The 16,591-nt window shown below is 55.4% G+C and overlaps 4 protein-coding genes across 9 annotated transcripts; 1 reads left to right on the top strand and 3 right to left on the bottom strand.

Annotated features, from left to right (window-relative positions):
* Positions 1-1,779: 1,779 nt before the first annotated feature.
* RNF5 (ring finger protein 5) lies at positions 1,780-4,198 on the top strand. The gene is made up of 6 exons (XM_047102945.1): positions 1,780-2,018; positions 2,937-2,955; positions 3,051-3,163; positions 3,274-3,328; positions 3,404-3,521; positions 3,628-4,198. The coding sequence occupies exons 1-6, from the start codon at positions 1,879-1,881 to the stop codon at positions 3,723-3,725; spliced, it is 543 nt and encodes a 180-aa protein (XP_046958901.1). The 5' UTR covers positions 1,780-1,878; the 3' UTR covers positions 3,726-4,198.
* A 179-nt stretch (positions 4,199-4,377) lies between these two features.
* AGER (advanced glycosylation end-product specific receptor) lies at positions 4,378-8,629 on the bottom strand. Of its 4 annotated transcripts, XM_047102941.1 has the most exons (11): positions 7,261-7,312; positions 6,979-7,085; positions 6,655-6,847; positions 6,409-6,473; positions 6,178-6,265; positions 5,895-6,077; positions 5,652-5,779; positions 5,310-5,451; positions 5,016-5,039; positions 4,776-4,902; positions 4,378-4,652 (listed from the first exon to the last, which is right to left on the bottom strand). In XM_047102941.1, the coding sequence occupies exons 1-11, from the start codon at positions 7,310-7,312 to the stop codon at positions 4,550-4,552; spliced, it is 1,212 nt and encodes a 403-aa protein (XP_046958897.1). In that variant the 3' UTR covers positions 4,378-4,549. The 4 variants fall into 4 exon arrangements, 3 of the variants coding, with proteins under 3 accessions (XP_046958897.1, XP_046958896.1, XP_046958895.1); XM_047102940.1 differs by having other exon boundaries at positions 4,378-4,677; positions 6,979-8,629; XM_047102939.1 differs by having other exon boundaries at positions 6,979-8,629.
* Positions 8,630-8,735: 106 nt separating this feature from the next.
* Positions 8,736-15,317, bottom strand: PBX2 (PBX homeobox 2). 2 transcript variants are annotated; one of them, XM_047102943.1, is made up of 9 exons: positions 15,236-15,317; positions 11,734-11,807; positions 11,249-11,496; positions 10,961-11,151; positions 10,663-10,798; positions 10,394-10,547; positions 9,911-9,999; positions 9,718-9,804; positions 8,736-9,591 (listed from the first exon to the last, which is right to left on the bottom strand). In XM_047102943.1, exons 2-9 carry the CDS (start codon positions 11,780-11,782, stop codon positions 9,499-9,501), a joined length of 1,047 nt encoding a protein of 348 aa, XP_046958899.1. In that variant the 5' UTR covers positions 11,783-11,807; positions 15,236-15,317; the 3' UTR covers positions 8,736-9,498. The 2 variants fall into 2 exon arrangements, with proteins under 2 accessions (XP_046958899.1, XP_046958898.1); XM_047102942.1 differs by lacking the exon at positions 15,236-15,317 and adding an exon at positions 12,744-12,979.
* GPSM3 (G protein signaling modulator 3) lies at positions 13,865-15,641 on the bottom strand. 2 transcript variants are annotated; one of them, XM_047102947.1, is made up of 4 exons: positions 15,554-15,641; positions 15,236-15,344; positions 14,840-15,039; positions 13,865-14,616 (listed from the first exon to the last, which is right to left on the bottom strand). In XM_047102947.1, exons 1-4 carry the CDS (start codon positions 15,593-15,595, stop codon positions 14,479-14,481), a joined length of 489 nt encoding a protein of 162 aa, XP_046958903.1. In that variant the 5' UTR covers positions 15,596-15,641; the 3' UTR covers positions 13,865-14,478. The 2 variants fall into 2 exon arrangements, with proteins under 2 accessions (XP_046958903.1, XP_046958902.1); XM_047102946.1 differs by having other exon boundaries at positions 15,236-15,396; positions 15,554-15,640.
* Positions 15,642-16,591: the final 950 nt, after the last annotated feature.

The following is a 16,591-nucleotide window of genomic DNA, read 5'->3' as shown; positions in this document are numbered from 1 at the left end:
GATCTCCTCTTTCCCATACTTCCACATCCCTTTACCAGGATCATCCATCACTCCTCTCCTTGTTTCCACCTCTCTGTAACTTTTTTCCTGAACCTTGACAGGCCTCCGGTACTTTAACCTCCCCCGCCCTCCTCTAGGGAACTCCCAGCTTCTCACCATGCCTCACTTGAGTCACGTGGGACCTTTTATCTGGGTGTTGCTGTACTGCCCTCAGCCTGTGTCTGTCCCCGCTGCCAGACACACCTTCGCCCTGCTTGAATTTACTCTCCCTGAGGTAGAGGATGCAAAGAACACTGGGAGTGGGAAGGCTGTTACCTAGTTCTGCTCCTTGGGCCACAGTGAGGGTCACTGACTGTAGAAAAGACCCAAACTCGTACAATATGCCCAAGCTCTGAAGCACCTTGCCCAAGTGCCAGGGGTCCAACCCTGGAGGAAGACCCCAGTTCTGCGGAACACATTATAGGACGGAAGGGGCGGGCCTAACCTCATTCCGCCTCGGGTCGCCCGAAAAGGGGCGTGCCTTGCCCCCTCGGTACCCACTCACAAAGAGGGTTTAAAACCTGCTTTTAAATTTTTTTTTTCAACGTTTATTTATTTTTGGGACAGAAAGAGACAGAGCATGAACGGGGGAGGGGCAGAGAGAGAGGCAGACACAGAATCGGAAACAGGCTCCAGGCTCTGAGCCATCAGCCCAGAGCCTGACGCGGGGCTCGAACTCACGGACCGCGAGATCGTGACCTGGCTGAAGTCGGACGCTTAACCGACTGCGCCACCCAGGCGCCCCTAAAACCTGCTTTTAAGGTTTAAAACGGGAGTCGAAGTTAACTCTGTCATACTGTGTCACATTAAAAAGGTGTGGGCCTTTAGTTCTGTTCTGCAAATCACCTAAGGAGGAGCGGGCTGAGTCCTCCAGCCGAGGGAGATGGGCTAACACCAGCTCCGCAAATATGTGTTCGCACAATCCAAACGTCGAGCTGATCCCAGTTCTGCTCCCTTCTTCACTAAAAGGGAGGGGCGAAGCCAAGCTCTGCTCTCTACGTCACCGAAGGAGGCCGGAGCCATTTTGAACCCTGAGACCCTAGTACTTGCTCTCTTGCCGAGCTCTTCGCCGTCTCTTCCGATCTCGGCCAATCAGAGGTGAAAGAAACGGCCCAATCAGCCTGGAGAGACCACAGCCGGAGGCCCCGGATGAGGCCGACCCAAAGTCTTTGAACCTCAAACCCCGCCAATCGTAGAGCAGTCACCATGGCGACAAGCTAGAGGTGAAGGGGTGGGACCAGAGAAGGCTTAACCTTCACAGGATTGGCCCACCTCTTCCCGCCGCCTGCAGCTCATGCGCACTTTCCTTAACCACCATTTTCCATCGAGTTCCAGCCAATCAAGGGCTTTGGAGCCCTAAGCTCCAAAGTCCAATAGGAATCCGGACATTCTTTGAAAGGGGAAGTGAAGGAAAGAAAGGGGACTTGTAGTAGGCGAGGCCTGTGTAGTCCCGAACCAATTGCTTATGGCCTTTGCTTATGATTGGCAGTTACTCAGACGAATAAAGCTCCCCCGGGTCGGGCGACCGGACGTATCGAGTTGTTACCAATCCCGTCGCATTGCATACTGACTGAGACTGTATCAGCCAATAATCATTGTGCAAGGGCGGGACTGCGCAAACCTCACCCCTACCTTTGGACCAATCCTTTCTTTTGAACTGTGTGATTGGCGGGCACTCAGGCCAATAGTGCCTAGAAAACTTTGAAGCCCGCCCAAAGATCGTGGGCCGGAGGCGGTTTCTTGTTGGGGCGTGTGTGTGTGTGTGTGTGTGTGTGTGTGTGTGTGTGTGTGTGTGTTTGAGGGGATTAAGGGGTACGTAAAGGCGAAACAGAACAGTCCATGGCGGCAGCGGAGGAGGAGGACGGGGGCCCCGAAGGGCCAAACCGCGAGCGGGGCGGGGCGGGCGCGACCTTCGAATGTAATATATGTCTGGAGACTGCTCGCGAAGCTGTGGTCAGTGTGTGTGGCCACCTGTACTGGTGAGAATCCGGGAGTGGGAGAAAAGTGGGGCTCACCTCCATACTAGGGAGGCTGGGGGCGGGGTGGCATACAATCATACAGATAATAGAGGTCACGTCCCCATAGGTGAGGCCCGAGAAGGGGACTCAATGTCTCTTTGAGTATGTGTGGGCAAGAGAGTCACGTCTGTACAGAGGAGACCCATAGAACGGAGAGTCATTGGAACTAGGAGCTGAGAGGTATGGTGTGTTAAGAAGAAGTGGGGCCGGACCGGGGGTAGGGCAGGGACAGCACATCTGTACAGGCGAGACCCGAGCTACCTTACCCCGGAAAGTGAGGGGTCTTAGCTGTACAGGTTAGACTCAAAGGTTAGGGGTGGCACACGTTGCTTGAGTAGGTTGAGACCTAGGGATGTGGAATCCCATTCAGATGAGATATTGGTAAGCAGTGGTATGACAACCTGAGGACAAGGGCACTGAAGGAGCAACCCTGAGAAGTTAAAGGTTTGTGGAAATAGGGACTTTATTGAGCCTAGAAGAGAGGAAAAGGAGTAGTGGGAGAAGGTGCTAGTAAAAGGGGGTCTGGTTTGGGAGTGATAAGGCCAAGGACAGGGCTGGGACTGAAAGAGGAGATCTGGAAAGCTGTGGTTGAAAAGAACTGGAAACTAAGTCGAAAGGCAGAGAAGGGAGGAGATGGGTGTGTGTGTGCCTTTGTGTGTTTGGGGAGAGGAAAAGGTTGAGCATGTTGAGGATGGATATAGCTTTAGATGTTGTAAGATCAGAGAAGAAGGAAGGCCAGATTGGCATGGTAGAGGTTGCAGAAAATGGGAAAAGAAGCAGGTAGTACCTGGGAGAGGGGGTGAGATGGGACTCTATGAGGTTGGATCCTTGTCTCTTTTCTGTAGCTGGTTTGACCTTCTTTTTTTCCCCCCCATCCAGTTGGCCCTGTCTTCATCAGGTGCGTACTCAGAGGAGATGAAGAGGGAAATGGGGAGGTCTGAGGAGTTCAAAGACCCTGCTGTGTACTGGAAACCACTTCATTTTCTCCCCCAGTGGCTGGAGACACGGCCAGAGCGGCAAGAATGCCCAGTGTGTAAAGCTGGGATCAGCAGAGAAAAGGTTGTCCCTCTTTATGGTCGAGGGAGCCAGAAGCCCCAGGACCCCAGGTGAGAGAGAGGGCCTGGTGCTGAGGGAAGACGGAAGGCTTCTGCCCTGGCAGTGGGGTGTAGAAGGGGAGAGAACACTTCTTCTTGCTAGTCCCTCTCCTATTCCTCAGATTGAAAACTCCACCCCGCCCCCAGGGCCAGCGACCAGCTCCGGAGAGCAGAGGGGTGAGTCTTGTCTGATTGTGTTCTTTCCTTGCAAAGACCTGCCCTGTTCCCCTCTGACTTTCTCCACCTTCCTAGGGATTCCAGTCATTTGGTGATACCGGGGGCTTTCACTTCTCATTTGGTGTTGGTGCTTTTCCCTTTGGCTTTTTCACCACCGTCTTCAACACCCATGACCCATTGCGTCGGGGTACAGGTAAGAGCCTTCCCTCAGCTCCTAGCAGGGAGCCCTCTGAACCCCCTCAGTGCCCTTCCCAACGTAGGAGTGGATGCTTCTTCCACAGCTTTCCTCTCTCCTACAGGTGTGGATCTGGGACAGGGTCACTCGGCCTCCAGCTGGCAGGACTCCCTGTTCCTGTTTCTTGCCATCTTCTTCTTTTTCTGGCTGCTCAGTATTTGAGTTTTGTCTCCTTCCTACCCACCTCCGGCCAGAGGAGAATCAGTATTGGGGGTCCTTGCTGACCCTTCCTGACTCCTGGCCCCTCCTCCCCAACCACTCCATTTGTACTGGCTGAGGCCAACCCTGGCCACTTTCTAGGAGGGTGCGGGGAGGAGGAGTGACAGAATATGGAAGAACCTTCTGCTCTGAACTCACTGAGTAGCATCATAACTCCCAGCTCTGGGACGGGAGGACAGACAGAAGAGAATGTCTGTTTCTTCTCTCTACTGATCCTTTGCTTCCCCCCACATTTCTTGATTTGGTGTTGAAAGATGGGCAAGTCTCCCTCTGATTCTCCCCTACTTTCCCCTTGTTGATTTAACTTAATTTTTCTCTCCCCAGTGTCTATTATGGGTTCTGACTTAAGTGCTTCCTTCCCCTCACTACCTCCTTTATTATAAATTGAATAAACAAGGTGAGATGTATTGATGGAAGCTCTGCCCACCTTTGTCCTTACCTCCTTCCTTCCAGAACAGGAGCAGCTTCTCTCTAACTTGAGTAAATATCTGCGTGGTGTGGGGAAGCATGAGGGTGAGCCTCTCTCCTTCAAGGCTTTCAAGGGTTCAGGGGTGAGGGCATCTTACACATACACATACACACACACACACACACATGAGCAAATAGGGCAAGGTGTTTACTTCTCACTGTTGGGAGGCTCTGGTTGTGGAAGCACGTTTGGTGAGGTGGGTACAGTTACACAGGAAAGAACTAGCGTGGGGCCAGAACAGAGCAGGGGTGGGGGGAAAGAAAATGGAGGTGATGGATGGAGTCTGGCTGTGCATCCCTCAAGGCCCTGCTGCACTGCCCTCAGCTGCCTCAGGCTCCTCTGACTGATTCAGCTCTTCGCGCTCCTCCTCCTCCTCCTCCTCCTGGTTTTCTGGGGCCTTCCTGAGGAGGAAGATGGGGGAGAATACTGCACATGGTTCCCAGCACTCCATCATTGCTCCCCCTTACCTCCCTTCTTGCTGCCTGGAAGTCTCAAGTCTGAGGTCTGTGGCTTTCTCCACTTACCTCTCCTCTCCTTGGCGTCGCTGTCTTTGCCATATGATGGCCCCAATGAGCAGGGCAGCTATCCCCAGGCCTCCCAGGATCCCCAGGGCTAGGGCTACAGTTCCCAGCCCCTGCCCTTCCAAAGAACCTGTAGAGAGATGCAGAGAAGTGAGGGCCTGGCCCCTCCCACTCACCATTCCTTTCTTGTCAACCATCCCCCCGACCATCCCCCAGTCACTTTGGCCTTTGGGAAAGCCTCACCTGCAGTTGGCCCCTCCTCTGTTTCTGAAAGACAAAGTCAGAGCAAGTTAGAAGGGAAGGTCTCAATGTGAGAGAAAGTAGGCTATTTAGTGGGAGCCCCAGTGGAGTCTTTCCCTTTCTTCAGTTCAGAGGAGAGAGGGGACAGGCTGTCTTGGTATGGCTTGAGTGGGGCAGAGGAGACCTGGGTATGGGTACATGGAGGGGACAGTGCCAGGATGGAGTAGGGAATTCGAGTCTGCACCATCCTTTAGCCCAGCCCCAGGGTTCCTGGGATTTGGAGAGAGGTCTCCTCACCGATGATGTGGACACTGACAGCACGGCTTTCCTGGGGCCCATGGCTGGGATGGGTGGCTACACAGCTGTAGGTTCCCTGGTCCTGAGGTCTTACCTCAGAGAGGAGCAACACAGGGTTGGGGGTAAGGGGCAGGGGCACGCCCTGTGGGGAGAAGGGGGATAGGAGACTATTACAACGTGTAATACGTTTCCACACGTCCCATACTCCTATCTTTGTCTCCATATCTTCCGATATTCTGTCGTCTTCCCCAGGTCCTTGCCTGCCTCTCTATGAGCCTCCTGTCCTCCTAGTTGCCAGTGATGTGTCTGTCTACTTCCCAGTCCCCTCTCCAGGTCACTCACGTCCTTGATCCAGTGGATTTGAAGGGAGGACTGGGCAGGGGTTTCACAGGTCAGGGTCACGGTACCACCAGGAGCTACTGTTCCACCTTCTGGCTCTACCACCAATTGGACCTCCAGAGGCACAGGCTCTGGGGGTGGGGGCATGAGGTTGAGAGTTATACCTATGTGTGGTCCCTGTGGCCATGGGCTTCACTCTTCCCTCCTTGAGGGCCAAAATTTCAGGCCCTCCCCACCTCCACTCACCCCAGACGCTGAGCTGGATGGGGGCCGTGTGTAGGGCTCGGCGCCGGGGAAGGCCAGGACTGAAGCTACAGGAGAAAGTGGGATGGGGAGCTCCTCCCCGGGCTGGGGTCACCATCAGTTCTGACTGGAGTGTGAAAAGCCCTGTTTCAGGGTGTCTCCTGGTCTCTTCCTGCACGGACACTCCTATGGCGGGGAGGAGAAGGGAGGACAAGGCAAGACCTCCCAGGGTGGATATGGGAGGGGTCAGAAAGAAGGCAGCAGGAGGGGGAACTTTGGGACTTACCTTTGCCATCAGGTATGAGGGGTTTCCCATCCAAGTGCCAGTTAAGAGTTCCGGCAGGGTAGCCCCCCTTGGACAAACATGTCCCCACCTGGGGAGAGAGTAACCATCATCTTTGAAAATAAGAGACTACACACACATGCGCATACAAACGCATACACCTACACGGACACGGCTTACACCCCCTTCCTCTTCTCAGGACTGCTTTCTACTTCTCCCCTTTTCTTCCACTACCTTATTGGGGACACCAGCCATGAGTTCAGAGGCAGGATCCACGATTTCTGGCTTCCCAGGAATCTCTGAAGGAGGGAAAATTTCAATCAGAGGCTGCAGCTCTGAAGACTCTCATACCCCAGGTGCGGGAACTGGGGCATCTGAAGTCACAGGTTCTCACACACCAGGGCCAAGGAGTCAAGGGCTGGGGTTGAAGACTTTTCCTTAGATGAAAGGTGGGCCATGGAGAAGGCCCTGAACTCTTACGGTAGACTCGGACTTGGTAGGTTGACCTCGTCTCCTTTCCATTCCTGCTTTTTGCCCGGCACCGGAAAGTCCCCTCATCCTGGATCCCTACTGCCGGCAGGAGGAGGGAGCCATTGGGGAGCACTCGAGCTACACTATCCCAGGGGCCTCCCTGGGGAGACAGGACCTTCCAAGCTTCTGTTCGGCCTGTGTTCTGGGGACAGAGGAGAGGGGCCTGAGCAAGGCAGGTCCTTTGGGAAAGGACTCCTGAGGCAGGGAGGTGGGGATACAAATCATCACTGGTCTCTCTGGAAGTGGGGAAGCTGTGACAGGAGCCCTGCTTACCAGTTTCCATTCCAACTGCTGGGGTGGTTTCTTGGGGGCCCCCCTACAGTTCAGCACCAGTGGCTTCCCAATCCGGGCTGTGACGTTTCGGTCGCCTACTACTGCCCCTGGGAGACAGTACAATGGTGGAAGGGTAGGAGGGAAATGGGGGCTAATAAAACTAGGACAAGGTGGGTGAGGGAGCTTGAAGAGCAGTGCCCAGGTTCCAGGAAAGTTCTGGGCAGATTTGGGGAGGACAGAGTGCTTTCTGCAGGGAGGATTGGTGTGAGGGGAGTGGCTCACCCCACAGACTGAAGACCAGCACCCAGGCTCCAGCTGCTGCCCCTGCTGCCATCCTGCTTCCTTCCCAGGCTCCTTGCTCTGTCTGCCCCTCACTGCTGTGGCCACCGCCCTAGGTGGGGCTTGCACCTTCTCCCCTACCCCCATCTTCCCGTCCTGTCCCGTCACAGGGAATGCTAGGAATTCATGCTTCTTGGACAAGAGTACTTCAGATACTAGGAGAAAGTTATCACCCCACCCTTAGGCACTGCCAATCTCTGGGCCCAGCCATATCCATGGGGGTGGGGAGTGTACCTCCTAGGGTCTCTTCTCACTCAGGACCCCCAACCCATCCCGTCAGTCCACGGAGGGCTTGCCTGGTAGACAACTGGAGACCACTGAGGGCTTGCCTGGTAAGACAATGGGAGCTCCATATGGCTTAGGCAAGGTTGCTAGGCAACAGGGTTCAGGCCAGGCTTTTTCCCTTGAGGAGGGGGTGAGGGTGAACCCTGGGGCCTGGGTGGTGAGGGCAAGGCTGGGGGAACTTGGGAAAAACACCTGTTTGGGGCTTTATGAGAAAAAGATTTTTTTTTTCTGGGGTTTTTCATGTTTTTGAAAATAATTCTCAACTAAACCCAGGGAAAAAAGAAAATTCTTTATTTAAAACTGTGTGTGTGTGTGTGTGTGTGTGTGTGTGTGTGTGTTTTCTTTTTTCCTGTGAAACTACAAGTTTACAAGTGAGGAGAGAACTGCCCCCAGCCCGTGCCTCCCACCCACCACCCATCACCCATCTAACCTGCTCCCCTTCAGTCCTGCCTGGATCTTTGACAGAAGAGGTTCCCCACTAGGACAGTCTCGTAAAATCCTGAGGATGTTTGAGGGGTTCAGATGGTAAGAGTTCTGGCCAAGGATGGGACATTGGTGATTTTACTTTCCCACATACCTGGCTTTTTGCAACCTCCCTCCTCTCTCTCCCCACCCTCCTGATTTTGGACTGAGAATAAAAGATGCCACATTTCTGGGGAAATGGAGGGAGATAACATAACACAAGCACCCAACCCACATTAACATATTTGGCAATAAGCCCCTCCCCATTCTTCCCCCTCCAATCTGCAAATAGTAGTTAAAAAAAAAAAAAAAGATTTAAAGACGTGTCACTCACAGGGAAAGGTGGCATTTCCTCAAAGTTACTGAGTCCAGCCCTGCCCAAGGATTGAGGGAAGTGGGGGGTGGGGACAGGTCAGCAGAGCAAGCCCCTGACTATCTCCACAGCAAATGCAGCAAAGAGCTGCCTGCATAAGCAAAGAACATCCAACTAAGTGATTTTAGGGGTGCAGGCTTGGTGCCCTGCTAAATGTACTTTCTGGTGGACAGGACTGGAGCCAGCTGGGCCTCTTTACAAGTTCTACTTGTTCCCCTTTCTCTTATCATGACCCCTTTGGCTATCACCCCTAACATGGGAAAGCAAGAAATTAAAAAAAAAAAAAAAAAAGTCAATATATTTATAAAAACATCTACTTCCCCAAACTAAAAATTAAGAACCAATAACAGCAACAAAAATTTTTCAAAATACAGATGGATCCCAGGGTTTTGTTTCTTTCCTTAACAAAACAAAACAACAACAAAAATTCAACCCCAAAGCCCAGTCAACAATTCCCTAAAGTAGCAGAAACTCCCTCCGAGGTAGATATCTGAGTCAGACACTCTAGTCCACCGAGCGATTCTATTGGTTTAAGATGAGCTGCGTATGAGGTAATAAAGCCATCTGGAGGGGCAGGGGGTGGGGAGGCACAGGGTTCATGGCCCATGTCCTCTGTCCAGAAGGTGTGTCCCCAGTTTTGGCATCTCTGGTTGGGCAGGGCTGGCTTCTCCACAGATCCCAGAGCAGATAAGTGGGGTGGGGGAGCCCAGAGAAAAGAGAGAAATGGAATATAGTACGGGGTGGAGGGGGATGGAAAGCCAGCAGAGGGAAAGGGATCTGAACAATAGGATTCTGGGTTTTGTGACAGAAAGGAAGAGAAAGGCTGAAAAAAAAGTTAAAAAAAGGGAGACAGACCCCACTCTCCCCTTAGGGGAGCCCATTCTCCCTGCCACGTAGTCAGCACCCCCAGCACTGAGAGAGTCTGGTTGGGGAAGGGATGACCCCATTTGCCCTTCTCTGTCTTGTGCTTCTCCTGTGTCTGGGGTTTGTCCTCTGGATGCCTGTGTCCTCTTCAAGAGTCGCCTTGTGAGCCCCCACCCCTGTGGCCCTGAGGGGCAAGATCAGTTGGAAGTGTCAGAGTGAACGCTCCCTGGTCCCTCTGTCGGGGACGTCACTGAGGATGGGGTTACAGCCTCCTGCCAGCCACCGTTTGCCTGAAAAAAGAGAGAGACGGTTGGGGCAGGGCTCTGGGAAGTCTAGTGTGGGGACAACACTGCCAGCGAAAAGGCCCTCTTGTCCTGGTGAGAGTTGGACAAAGAGAGCTTCACGTATCCACTCACCCTCATTTCCCGAGGGCTGTACATCTGGCCTCCCCCAAGGTTATCCCCGTAGCCCCCTGGCCCCATTGAGTGTCGGAGTGATTCCACCTGCAAGCAACAAAGAAGGATATGACACAGTGACGAGTCTTATACCTTGAAGAGAGGGAAACCGAGTTTGGGAAAGCCCTACTCAAGGGGAGATGGGCCACCTGACCTGGGAAGCAGAGTAGGAATCTCCGTTGAGCCCGGGCATCCCCAGAAACATGTCTCCGGATCCTGAGAGATTGAAAGAGCCGCCAGAGCCTTGGTGGGGGGAGAGTAGAGAAGGGATTAGAGAAGAGTGTAACACAGCCTTTGACGGCAGACAGGATTCTCACCACAGCTCTGGTTTCCAAAAAGCCCTATGAACTAGTTCTGGGGGTGCACCGCTATACGCAAATTATCCATAAGACAACACTGCAACACTCAGAAGGAGCAGGCAGTTTTTGAGCCTCCCCCCTCCGTCCCTGGCCACTTGCTGGAAGATAGAAGTAACTTCGCTGGAGTGGCCTCTGTCCCCTGACATCTCCATCCCATCTCAGCTAGGTCCTTCTCACCCCCAAAGGCCCCCTCTCAGCTGTGATCCTGCCTAGATAGGAAGTGGGAACAAAAGCAGGAAGCGTGCAAGACAGCCAGCCAGGATGGCAGTGGGGTCCACCTGCAGACGAAGGGGGTGTCGGGGAGCTGGTGCGGCTGTGGCCCCCCTGGGTGACTGACACGGCGGTCTTGACAGCATAGATGTTTGCCTCCTCTTGGAACTTTCCAATATTTTTCTTATACCGAATCCGCTTGTTGCCAAACCAGTTGGAGACCTGTGGGGTGTTGAGCAGAAAGCAGGGTCAGGTAGAGAACTTTATGTTAAGTCCCTCAGTCAGTAGAATCAGAGAGCTTTTGACCTGAAAACTCCTCCCCAAGCCTCCCCAATACCTGAGAGACCGTGATTCCGCACTTCTTGGCAAGCTCCTCCTTAGCCTCCTCACTAGGATATGGGTTACTCAGATGCGAGTAGAAATACTCATTGAGGACCTCAGTGGCCTGTTTGCTGAAGTTGCGGCGTTTTCGTCTACAGAAGAGGGAGAAAGGTGGTGAGGAGGCCGGCTGTTCGGGCAGGGCCTCCATCTTGCCTAACTCTGGAGAATGCCACTGCTATAGGGTGGCCCAGGGGCTTGGAGAAGAATGGGAAGGAGCCCAGGGTTGGGGGCTGGCCTGGGCCTCTGAGCCCCACCTGGCATCCAAGAAGCGGGAACGCAGGATCATGACAGCCTCACAGGTGCTCTGCTTGAGCTGCATCTGGATGGCGCTGAACTTCCGATGGATGATGCTCACCATGCGCTCCATCTCCTTGGGTGCCACAGGCCGTGTGCGGCTCTGTTCCCTCAGCAGGTTCATGACGTGGGTTGTGAACTCGTTACACGCCTATAGTGGGAGCCAGTGGGTTGTGAGGAGGGGCCTTTGGCCCTGGGATTCCCCTCAGGAGCCTCTCCTTTCACCCACTCCAGCCTTGTCTCCTCACCTGCTCATATTTCTCCAGCTCCGAGTGGTAGATGTGGCGGATCTGAGCAAGTTTGCTGCGATAGTCCGAGTGTTCGATGGAGTTGTCAGGGGACACGCCGCCCCCGGAGGCTGCTGCGGCCGCAGCTGCTGCCGCTGAGCCCCCTCCTTTCTCAGGCCCAGCCACACCCTCTGCCAGAAGCATGTTGTCCAGGCGCATCAGCTGTGGGTCCACCGGCTCCTCCTCTTGGGAGCTTCGAATGCTAAGGCCTAGCATACAGGCCAATGAACTTAGGGACCCAGGGAACCCACAGCCAGCTCTCAGCCCTCCTAGTGTCTGCCTGGAGACCCAAGTTTCCAGGTTTTGGTTCCCTCCCTAGTTCCCCTTAGCAACTTGTCTAACCCCTACTGTTCTCAGGGCCCCAGGGTATCAAACTCTGAGCCTGAGTCCTATAAAGAACAGGATTCTGTCCCCAGAAGGGAGAAATCAGAGGGGGTCCCACATACCGGTTTTCTCCTTGATTTCACACAGGACACTAAAGAGAGCAGGCTTCATGCGGTGGCAGTTGAGGGCGTGTTTCCTTGGGAGGAAGGGGAGAGAAGAGTTGAGGAGATATAGAAACAGAGGAGGGATCGAGTGAGGGAGACCATGAGGGTGAGAGGGGAGCCTCCGAACCAGCAGGGAGGTACAAAGTGGGGGTGGGGGCAGAATGGAGTTGGGGGGGTTCTTGGGAAGAGATCAGCTCCCTGAGTGTGGAAATGTGGGGAAGCTGCTTGGCTTAAGGAAGATGGAGGGAAGATGCAGGCAGCAAGATAAAGGCACTGTGGGCATGCACGGGGGCTGTGGAAATGGGTCTACAGGGGTAGAGAAGGAGAGTTTGGGGGTGACTGCTGACATGAGGGTGACTAGGTAGACTGCAGAGGAAAAGAGATGCAGACTGCAAGAAGAGTCAGAGTTTGAGGTGCCAGAGAGGGGTTGGAGGAGTTGAATATAGATGTGTGTGGAGGGTCCTGGGACTGAACAAGGCAGGAGGCTCTGATGTTCCTAGTGTCCCGCTGAACAGGGGCCAAGGGTGGGGGAGGACCCTTGAAGGCTGGGCCGTGGTGGAGAGGAGCGGTAGGAGCTTTGGGAAGGGCTGTGGAGGTCCCCAGGCCTGGAGAGTATGGGGGTGGGCTGGGAGGAGAGTTAAGACAGCATAGCAGTTTCTTAGTCTGAGAGCCAGAACAGGGCTCTGGAGATGGAACATGTTCGAGGGAGTATGGGGGTCAGTGGGGAGTTTGGGGGGGGGGTGAGGCCACCCTGGGTTCCCCTCTTTGAAGGTTTCAGGGCCTGGGGGTGAAGGGAGGTTCGTGAAGGAGGGCTTATCTTGGAGCTCCCAGGAGTAAGGAGAGAAGAGAGCTTTAGGATCCTGGAGCCGATCCTGGAGTAGGGGGTGGGGGCGACTCCCAGAAGATTCAGAGCTTGTGAATGGGGTTTCTGCTGGGTCTGTGTGGGGTCCCGGGGTGGGGGCACTCACTTGGCCTGGGCCTCATCCAGGCTCTGGTCGGTGATGGTCATTATCTGCTGCAGAATGTCCCCGATGTCTTGCTTCCCTCGGCCTCCCGGGACCCCCCCGCTACCCCCACCGGGGTCTCCGCCACCGGGAGGCTCGCCAGGGCCCCCAGGCTCCCCACCCACCAATCCCAGGCCCCCCCGGCCCCCACCTGGAGGGGGCGGCCCCAGCAGCCGCTCGTCCATAGTTGGGGGGGGGCCCTGAGGCCCCCTCCCTGCTCCGCCCCTCCCCCCGCCTGGTTACTTCCCCCCCCCACAAACTCGGTGGGGCCGCTGCTCCCTCCGCCCCAACCCCCGCCCGTCTCCCCCCTCCCGGCTCTCCCGGAGGTTCACCCCGGCCCTGAAGGGAGACCTGGGGTACCGGCTGGGCCCCCCACAGGAGACCCCGGCCCCCGGCGGCGGAGAAAATGGAGCCGGAGAGAGAGAGGAGGCCCAAGCGGGGGTGTGTGAGAGAGAGAGAGAGAGAGAGAGAGAGAGGGAGGAGGGAGAAGGGGGGAGCGAGGGAGGGAGGCGGGGGGGAGGGGAGCGGGAGAGGAAGAGGAGGGGAGAAGAGAGGAGGAACAGGGAGGAGCTGGGGGCGGAGAAAGACACATAGAAACAGAGGAACTAGCATCGAGTGGAGGAGGGGAGAGGGAAGAGGGGACAAGGGGAGGAGACTAGACCTTGTTTGGGGGGGGGGATATGCTTAGGCCAGGGGGCTGGACTTCGGTGGCCTCGGAAGGGCGGGGTGGGGGTGGGGAGGCGTATTGGGGCTCAGGGGCCGCAACTTGGGTTCTGAATTAGGGAATCTAGGTGTTGTGGACTCCGGCCCCTAGAATCCCTGGGTTCACAGACAGCTCAGTTCATATTTCTTCTCCTAATGACTCCCCTCCCTGTTCTACTTAATTAAAACCAGGAGAGGGGGGGCTGGGGGGGTATAATTAGGGAGGTCTCCAACCGCTGCTTAATGAGCCAGTAATTAACCAGCCAGGGAGGGGAGCTGGCCTCTCGCCAAAGTAGGGAAAGAGGCGGCCTCTTGGCCTCACCTTCCTATCCCCCCCTCGGCCCCCCCCCCGCCTCGCAGCCCCAAACACCAGTCTTTGTCAGTCCAGAGGAGAATTACATTTATTCATACAACCAAAACATCGGACTCGGAGCAGCAGTGGGGAGGGAGGGTGGGCAGTGCTAAGTGTCCACAGCCTGTAGGCCCCTCAGTCCTGGGGTGGGAGTGCTGGTGGTGGGGTGGGCGAATGGTCTTACCTTTTTGTAATGCCCTCTCTCCCTTTCTTCTTACTGGGAAGGAGGGTGGAACTGTCTCTCAGGCCCTAACTTTGGGAGATTTGCCTTCTCTTGGGAGATGGAGGGCTGAGCCCTCAGATCCTGCCTAGTGGCTAGACTACTGGGGGTATCCCCACAGCTCAGGACCAAGACTTCCAGCCACTCCTTGGGATCAGGGGAGGGGGTGGGGTGTTCCTCAGAGGCTGGGATCTTCTCACTGCTTCAAGCTCCCATGTACTGGGGGAGGGAGTTAAATGACCATCCTACCCTATTCCCAGGACTTTCACCTCCTCTGTTCCTTGGGAAGGTGGATGAGGATGATGGATATTGAGATTTCTCCTGGGTCTTCCAGTCTCTGGTGCCCCTGCCAAGCAGGGGTTGAGGGCATGCTGCCCAGCTTTGAGCCCCAGGAGTGTGGAGGGGCTGGTGGAGGGGCTCATGTCTCAGCAGGTATGTGTGGGGGGCCGGGACCTTTGCTCCTCCATTCGACCTCCACCCTGAACTCTCAGCAGCAATTCCAGGAGCTCCTGTCCCCCTGGGGGTAGGGGAGGCTCTGACCGCTGGGCTTCCATCCGCTGGCACTAGAGGAGTGGAGGGAAGGGAGTGTTGGTGAGATTTTAAGAGGGGCAGGCCTTGCAAGGAGCCAAGGCTGGCGAGAGGGGTATGTAGGATACCTGTGATGGGGATGGAGGGACCGGGGCCTGGCCAGGGGGTAGATGGTGGGGAGGAGGGGTAGGGCCCAAAAGAGAACAAAGGCCAAGAGACCAGAAAGCCTGGGTCTTGCCTTCTGGGGAGGTGTCTCACCTGGTGACTGAGGATAGTGCTGTAGAGCTGTTCTCTGTCCTCAAGAGGCCGAAGTGGGGCTGGGGCTATGCTTGGGGGGTTCTGGGGGATGTGGAAGGTGGCTCTTTGCTCCTCTAGGCGGCGGGACTGGGCCTCAGCCACCAAATCCAGAAGGAGCTCAGTCTGCAGGGAGAGCAGGGAGGCCGAGCGGGGCCCCAGGGCTGGGGAGAGGAGGGGTAGGGCTCAGAGACCCAGAGAAGTTGGCAGACAGGAGGGGTGGTGGTGCTAGATGACTTGGAGTGAGAGCTGAGGGGGTGCAATGAGGAATCAGGAGGAGGTGGGGAGAGGGCCTTGGTAATGGGATCAGGAAGGATGTGGGCACCAAGGTGAGGGAGCTCCCTGGGCGAGTGAGGGTACCTGTGTGGTGGGTCCCTGGAGGAGGAGGGGACGGAGGAGCAGATCGCCAAGGCCGAGTGGTGGTGTTCACAGGGGGCCAGCCATGCTCATCCTGATGGGTGCCCTGATGCTGGGAGACATCCGGTCCAATCAAGTGGGGGTGTGGTGGGCAGGGGGCTAGGCTGACAGCCCATTTCCTCTTTCTGTGTCTCTGTTCCTGCCTCAGTTTGCCCAAGCCCTTCCAAGTCCCCCGAGTCCCCTTTCACTGCGTCCCTGCCCCACATCCTCTTACCTCCCTCTCTCCCAGTGTCAGCCTCCCCAGCCCAGTGCGCAGCTCACCTGGTCACCATTCTCTTCTTCCTGGGGTCTCTCGGCCTCCATCCCCTGGAGGGGAGAAATTGATGGGGGTGGGGTAGCTGGGATTTGGGAGGAGGGCTGGAACCCTAGGTTCCTGAGGGGAGTGGGGGCTGGAAGGGGTGGGGGTGAGCCAGGGGCTGGATGCCTGGGTACTGAGCAGGAAGCTGGGTTCCTGGTCAGCCCCCCCACGGGCCCCGCCCATCCCTGTCAACTTCCTCCAGTTCTCTTTTCCCACCCAAACTACTTGCTCGACCTCTCTCGCCCCAGGGGAGCACAGAGACTGGGAAAAGCGTCTCCAGCTGCAGTAGTGGAGGGGGTTTATCATAGAGAATGACTCTTGGCCTTCACATCTCCAGAGGTTCAGTAGTCCCTCAACCCTAGGCTCTGTTCTTTCCACTCCCCTCCTCCCCTTCAGCTCTTTCTGTCAACACAGGAACTAGCTACACAGGAAGTGGTTTTACTCCTCAGAACCCCCCCCCCGCCCACTCCCCCAGGTCCCCTTCCTAAGAGGACCCTGATGTAGGCTTTGTCCCTCTTCTGTGTCCCAGCTTCCCACAGACTTATGGGGACTTGGAGGGGCATGGTTCCAGTGGGAAGCAAAGTACTCAGACCCAGGGATGTTGGGCCCTCAAACATGTACATATACCCCTAGCAGTGGCTCCAACACACAATAAGTATTCAATAAATATGTGTTGGATAGTTATCCCTACCCTCTAGGTGCTTATAGTCTATATTCAGGGGACAAGATATGTACCAAATATGAGACAAGGGGCAGGGGAAACTTTCCTCTGGTTATGAATGAAGGGTATAGAAATGGAAAAGGGAGATGACCTTCTCCCTGGCTTGGTCTCAATACTGGTCAGGCGCGCTGGCACCAGGGTGGGAACAGGATAGAGATATTTGGAACCTCTAAATGGCAACCTGCCATATGATGAAGTTTACAGGTGAGTGACTTGGAGCATGAAGTCAACTCTAGTGATCAAGAGATCTAGTTCTACCACTTAATGCCTTGCAATCTTG

This window comes from Lynx rufus, unplaced genomic scaffold (assembly GCF_022079265.1).
Source record: "Lynx rufus isolate CCGP_SWC_20201006 ecotype Redwood Valley unplaced genomic scaffold, mLynRuf1.p SCAF_6, whole genome shotgun sequence".
Taxonomy (NCBI): Eukaryota; Metazoa; Chordata; class Mammalia; order Carnivora; family Felidae; genus Lynx; species Lynx rufus.
This window is presented reverse-complemented; position numbering and strand designations above follow the sequence as displayed.